Source organism: Gamsiella multidivaricata (genome assembly GCF_025024155.1).
Source record: "Gamsiella multidivaricata strain RSA 2152 chromosome Unknown BC939scaffold_17, whole genome shotgun sequence".
NCBI lineage: Eukaryota > Fungi > Mortierellomycota > Mortierellomycetes > Mortierellales > Mortierellaceae > Gamsiella > Gamsiella multidivaricata.
Genome location: NW_026251725.1, coordinates 1 through 6,182, shown reverse-complemented (window position 1 = coordinate 6,182; position 6,182 = coordinate 1). Strand labels below are relative to the sequence as shown.

The following is a 6,182-nucleotide window of genomic DNA, read 5'->3' as shown; positions in this document are numbered from 1 at the left end:
CTTCTCGGAACTAGTCCCTTAAATGCGGCGGCATCCCCCCTCCTGGGCGCCAATTATGCAATGTCGAGTGGGCGCTGCAGTTTCCCCAAAGCCAAACATGCGCCGATGGGGGCCCCTTTCTACGAGACGCGGTCACGATGAGGTGGTCGTCGTGGTGGTCCTTGCGCTGCCCGAAGCTCATTCACACACACATACTCTCTCTTTCTCTCTCTCTTGTCTCATTCGCCTCTTTGCTCATTCGCATTCCCTTCTCTTCTCACGCTCAAGCAGCACTCCAAGCCGAACCAGCATCCTTTTCCACAAACAACGACACCGACACAAGGACTCGAACCATGGGTGCCATCCAATCCTTACTCCCCAGCGACTCGGACAGAGCGTCCGCTGGCGCGCCAGACAGCAGCCGGGGCCCTCGCTCTGGCGACCAAGACGGCCTTTCATGGGCCAGCAACAAGATGCACCGGGACATGGCCAGCAAGTTTTCTGAAATCGAGCTACTCTCGTTGCGCCAAGTCTTCCAGCAACTAAAGGACCGACAGAACAACGACCCAGAAACCGATCGTTCTTCTGAACCACAGCAACACCAGAACAAAGGCACAGTCTCCAATGTAGCATCGGCCAAACCTACGAAGAAAGACATCTGGATCGTTCCAGGGATCACTGAGGCGACCTTTGTGGTACGCATTTTGCTTTTGAGATGTTGAAAGACCATAGGTCCATCTATCTTTGAACAGTCATGGCGGTGTCCAGATATAACCTACACACATCCCACAGTTGACAAGGTTGATATTTGCCGCAAGGTACTGAAATTGATATTCCTTGTTTTGATGTCCTGTAGGAATACCTTGGCATTCCTGCGAACAGGAACCGCGCCGGTCACCTATTCTTCCGCTCATTCTATAACCTCTCAGTCTATCCCGATAATCCTGATAAGTTGCCAGGCCAGGACCTGCCGCGACATCTGACCGTCCGGGATCTCATCAAGCCCTTGGCACTCTACTGCCACAAGATCAACGAGAACGCGCTATTGGATCTCAAGCCGCTTCGGGTCATCTTTGAATCTTTTGCTGAAAGTGTGGTGTCCCCGACAGCCTCAGCTTCGACCGACACTGCTGCCACCAACGCTGACGCTAACGTCACGACTAGTGCAGCCGACAGCCCAGATGCGAACACAAACTCAACTTCTCATCTCGAGAAAATATTGACATTAGAGCGGACAAAGACAATGGAGGATTCGTTCAAGGACCTGACTCTTAACAATCTCGAATGGAATCCAAATGAAGAGGATATGGCGGAAGTTGGGCCCAAAGTAAAAGCAAGTGACTTGGTGGAGATCCTAGATGGCCTGTTCTGGCTGATTCAGCAAGTGGTCGAGGGTCGCGAGAGCAGCAACGAAGAAGTCGGATCAGATCCTGCTATGGACTCGTCCCATCGACATCGAGCTACAAGGATGGTGGAACATTTGATTCAATACAGCAAGAGCATCTCGTCCGTGGACATCGACTCCGAACTGATCGATTTTGCCATGTTCACGAAATACGTTTCCCGTAATGCACCAAATCTCTTTGAGATCCTCTCCCAGTACTTCTATAGCATGTTTCTTATCGGCAACACCCTTTGGCGTACAGGTCCAGGTGCTGCAGAAAAGATGGAGCTGCCAGGCGTATCTCCAGTTCCCATCTTGGACTCGCCTTCGACCATTCTTACGCCCGACAACATTGCTTTGATCTCTTGGTTCCTTCCGCTTCAAAAGACAACGCCGACGATGACAAACCTCTACACTGGAAGTCGGCATGGATTCAGCATGAACCAATTCGAGGTCCATATCTGCAAGTACCCCGCACCGACGTTGCTTCTATTGCTGGTCGAGCGACTCAAGACTGGAACACCGACCGCGAACCGTCGGCAGTCTATTTCGTTCGGTAGCGTTTCCTCGCGTCATCGCCCCCCAGCCAGCAGTAACTCACCAGCATACAATGTACACTGGACAGTCGATGGACGGCAGACCTCGTTCGATCAATTAATAGGTCGCACTCCAACGACACCTGCATCCCCGGGCAGTGTCTTAAGCACGATCTTTGATGGCGTGCCCTCCGGTACCACGGTAGTTGAACCGACGGAGATAAAGAGGAGCTCAATAGAGGCTGCGCCGACGATAGTGACGCCTAGGAAAGTCAAAAAGGAGAGACTGGTGCTGGGGGCGTACGTTACAGAGACCTGGAAGGTGTCGAAGGCAGGATGGGGTAACGACTCGTTTGCGGTATTTGAGCTTTCGCCTTGCTTTGAAGTCTTCCCAGCAAAGAAATCCGATGCTTCCTCCTCAGGACCACCGTCATCCAGAATCTTCCCTCCAAGACGAGATGCACCAAGGGCAGGAGACAGGAATGAAGCACAGAATCGACATTTTATTCATTTTCTCAAGAATGCGGGTGTAGGATTTGGAAACCAGGCGTCAGAGAGCTGTTTGTTGTATATGGATGACAACCTGATGTATGGCAGCTATCGACAGGACTTTGCGGATGGAAACGTATACATGCGAGCCGGTGGACCCAGACAGACAGGGTTTGATGTTGAGTTTGAGGTGGTGGAATGCGAGGTGTGGGGGCTGGGTGGACCGGAGGCGAAGGCGCGACAGAAGAAGGATTGGGATTTTGAGCAGCGCGAGGCGAATAGACGAGCATCGGTTCATCTGCGCGGCAAGGATGGCGAACAGGAAATTGACCGGGATCTTCTGGTGGGTGCTCTTTCTTTATTCCTTATTGTTGTTGCTACTGTTGTGCTGCCTTGCTGTTTTCATTAACAGGTTCTGCTCACCAACACCTTGGCACTAATGTTTGAATGGAAATTGTCCGATACACACACCAATAGGAGATGGCAGGGGTTCTTGACCCAGATCGGGGACATCGCCATGCCCGGAGACAAAGCGCTGTCTGAGCGGAGGACCGTGTGTCCTTAACCTTGCGACCGCGACCCAAATGCATACACACAAACACGCCAAGTGCGAGAGAGAGAGTGAAGACGAAAGTGAGAGAGAAGAAAGCGGAGGGAGGGACAAAGCAGAGAGCTTCTTGGTCTCTCTGTTGATGTGGAAAGACGATGACACTTGGGATCGGCTGTATTCATCATCAACTTTGCATCAGCATTCATCCTCAAAAAAGCCTGTGTTTCTCATCTAGCTGCAATGGTGCTCACAATAAAAATAACCATACAGTCATAAATACATACAAACATATCCGTTGCCATTGGCCTTTCTTCTTGTCCTTCCTGTCCTTCTTGTCCTTCTTGGCCTCCTTGGCCTTCCTTTTGTCTTCCCTTTTGTTCCTCCTTCATTCTCACGTTTGTTCTTGACACTTCCCGTTTCCTTGTCGCTGGCTGTTCAGGAACTGTATTCAAACAAGTGGCACTGCAGGACCTCGGCAGCAATTGAAACCAATTAGGACACCCAGGACAAGTGGACAGAGTGATCGTCGACAGGAGACAACGGATCCCGTTATACCCCTACTTTTACGCCCTCCCCCTCATTTCTCGCTCCTTAACCTGCTCAGGAAACCGGCTCATATACTCTTCCTTCTCTCTCAAAGGGTACCATCGCCGTCTTCGAACCACAACAGTAATAGTGCAGGGGTGACACAAGGAAACATGGGACACTGGACTGCACCATCATCAAAAGGAGGACGAGGAGGAGGAGGTCGTTACCTTCCCTCACGACCCCAGCCAAGACTCGGCGCTAGAATCGTCCTCTCACTCATAGCAGCAACGCTCCTCAGTACCCTGTCCATCATCACCAGCCCTGGATACCACAACGGATTCGTCTCTGCTGCACCCCTGGCCAAGCACGCCGACACTGCCACATCATCTCTCAAACGACAAGTTCCCGAGCCAGGCAACACCCCGCAGCAGCAGCAGCAGCAGCAGCCAGAGGAGGACCCATGCGGGATCCTCGGGCAACTTGTCGAGCCCGAGATCACCTACATGCATGTCAAGGCCTGTTATGAGAACGTGCCTTATAACGCGACGGAGGCCAACAACGTGCTGTCGACGCTCTATACACTCTACCGGGACTATTACATCTTTCTGGACTCGGCCATGAATCCCAATCTGGAGAAGCCTTTTACGACCCCACCGGTCGATATTTTGGGTGGACTGGATCTGATCTCGAGACAGGATTATCAGGGCGACTTTTGGTTCCAGAACGATGTGGATCTCCTGGTGAGCAAGCTGAATGATGCCCATGCGAATTATCTCGGTAAGTTTGCTGTGTGGTTTCTTTGTTGGTATGGAGGGATAAGAAAAGGGAGGAAGCACTAACGAAGAAAAAGGATTTTTCTCGGACTCCGGGTAATAGCAAACTGCTACCGGCACTATCTCTTCGTGCAACCGTTCGAGCTCTACGCCCCAGTCGCCCACAGCATTCAGGTAATATCACCATCCCCCCATCGAACCACAGCTTTCAGGCTGGGTTTTTTTTTATTTTTTCGACTCTCTTGCCGATACAAACCCAGATACTAACTAACCCTTTCTTCTTTTTCTTTTCTTTTTGGACCTTTAGACTGTTCGGATATTGGTAGACAAGAGCGGCCAAGATCTCGAGGATTGCCACGTCCTAACCATCGACGGCGTCAACGCCCTCGACGCCATCCAATCCTACGTCGACCTCAACTCGGCGATCTCCAAGGACGCGGGCGTGCGACTGAACAAGGCCCTGACCGCCCAGGTCTACGACTCTGAGAACCTACGATGGGACTACCTCCCCGGGATGTTCACCACCCGGGCCACCCTGCCCGAACGTCAGGCGATGCTCTATCATGTCCAGTGCGCACCCTCGCCCGCGTACCCGGATGGACGGGACCTGCAGCTGAAGGCGGATTGGGATGTCTATCGACTAGTTTCGTGGAACGAGTTCGATAGCACGGAATCGTTCTTGACCCAGAATTGTTATAAGGATACCGACCCTCGTTCGAATGAAGAGACTCAGGCCTCGGCGTTGAAGCAGGGGCGTGCGGGAGAGAAGCAGAGGGATACAGGAGAACCCAAGGAGAAGGAGAAGAAGAAGAAGAAGAAACGATTCGCGTGGGATGAATCTCTCCAGGTGGCTGTGGAAACCCCTCGACTGGAGACCCTTCATCCACTATCAAAGCTCTCTAAGCGTCAGGAGGCTTTTGATCCGGTCTCTCGATTGATCTACAACGGCACAACTACCGGATTCTATCAGCTCCTCAAACGACCAACGACCGGTGTCGTCGTCATCCCGACCCATTCGGTGAAGCTCGATCTGGAAACCGACGTCTTTGTCGAGGGCTTCGATCGGCTCTACAAGGTCGGAGTTCGCAACGTGATCCTGGACCTGACCTCGAATGGAGGCGGCTACGTCAATTTCGCATACGATCTCGTCGACTGGATGTTCCCCGTCGATAACCACTCATCCGTATACCTGTCCGATCTGAGATCCTCCGCGAGCGCCAAGGCCCTGGCGCAGAGGGATCTGGCAGAAGTCGAATACGCAGGCTACTTTAATCCGGATTCGTTCTCGGACCCGGACACGAACGAGGACATGTCAAAGAATTTCTTCCTGGATGACCAACTCCAGCGCAGGGTCAGTCGGCGATTGGGTTACACGCCTTTGGTCTATATGAATCATAACCTCGGTGCGTTCGAGCTGGGCATGCCCTGGCAACATGATCCCCAGCGCGTCGTCGTCATGACCGACGGCTTCTGTGGGTCCGCATGCGGGATGAGTCTGAACCGGCTCAAGAACACGCACGGGGTGAAATCCTATGCGTTCGGTGGACGTGTCGGTGAGGATCTCTCGCTCTTTTCCTTCCCGGGCGCATCCGTCTACGGATTGGACGCGATCCTGAACGATTTCGAGAACCTGGGGGTCGATCCTCCGATGAGCCGGTTGAGGTACAAAGGCACTTATCGGGTTCCGATCCTCGAGTTCTTCATGGAGGGGGATCCGGTCCCGATCGAATTCAATCCAAAGTACTTCAAGGCAGACTTTCATGTGGATTATACCCCGGTGACGGCAAGGCACCATGAGGTGCTGTGGGAGATTGTCGCCAATAACCATTGGAGGGCTGAGGGTGAGTCTGGAGATCATCCGTCGATTGAGAAGCCGTCGGCCGGGAGATAGAGCAATTATCTGTATAATAATAGTAATAATAATAATAATAATAATCGCTCTA

The 6,182-nt window shown here is 52.3% G+C and overlaps 2 protein-coding genes across 2 annotated transcripts; both read left to right on the top strand.

The window, feature by feature from the left end:
* Positions 1-332: 332 nt before the first annotated feature.
* On the top strand, positions 333-2,797 carry BC939DRAFT_475137 (uncharacterized protein; the record flags this gene model as incomplete). Its single annotated transcript, XM_051558471.1, has 2 exons — positions 333-674; positions 836-2,797. The coding sequence occupies 2 exons, from the start codon at positions 333-335 to the stop codon at positions 2,795-2,797; spliced, it is 2,304 nt and encodes a 767-aa protein (XP_051414376.1).
* A 1,110-nt stretch (positions 2,798-3,907) lies between these two features.
* BC939DRAFT_444577 (uncharacterized protein) lies at positions 3,908-6,182 on the top strand. Its single transcript, XM_051554696.1, has 3 exons — positions 3,908-4,243; positions 4,343-4,413; positions 4,547-6,182. The coding sequence occupies exons 1-3, from the start codon at positions 3,970-3,972 to the stop codon at positions 6,128-6,130; spliced, it is 1,929 nt and encodes a 642-aa protein (XP_051414375.1). The 5' UTR covers positions 3,908-3,969; the 3' UTR covers positions 6,131-6,182.

What these genes read in the sequence shown, in the direction of transcription:
- BC939DRAFT_444577 (XM_051554696.1), top strand. Translation starts at nt 3,970, where the DNA reads ATGCATGTCAAGGCCTGTTATGAGAACGTGCCTTATAACGCGACGGAG. An exon ending in TGCCCATGCGAATTATCTCG is followed by an intron (nt 4,244 to 4,342) that starts GTAAGTTTGCTG and finishes TCCGGGTAATAG; the next exon opens with CAAACTGCTACCGGCACTAT. An exon ending in CAGTCGCCCACAGCATTCAG is followed by an intron (nt 4,414 to 4,546) that starts GTAATATCACCA and finishes TTGGACCTTTAG; the next exon opens with ACTGTTCGGATATTGGTAGA.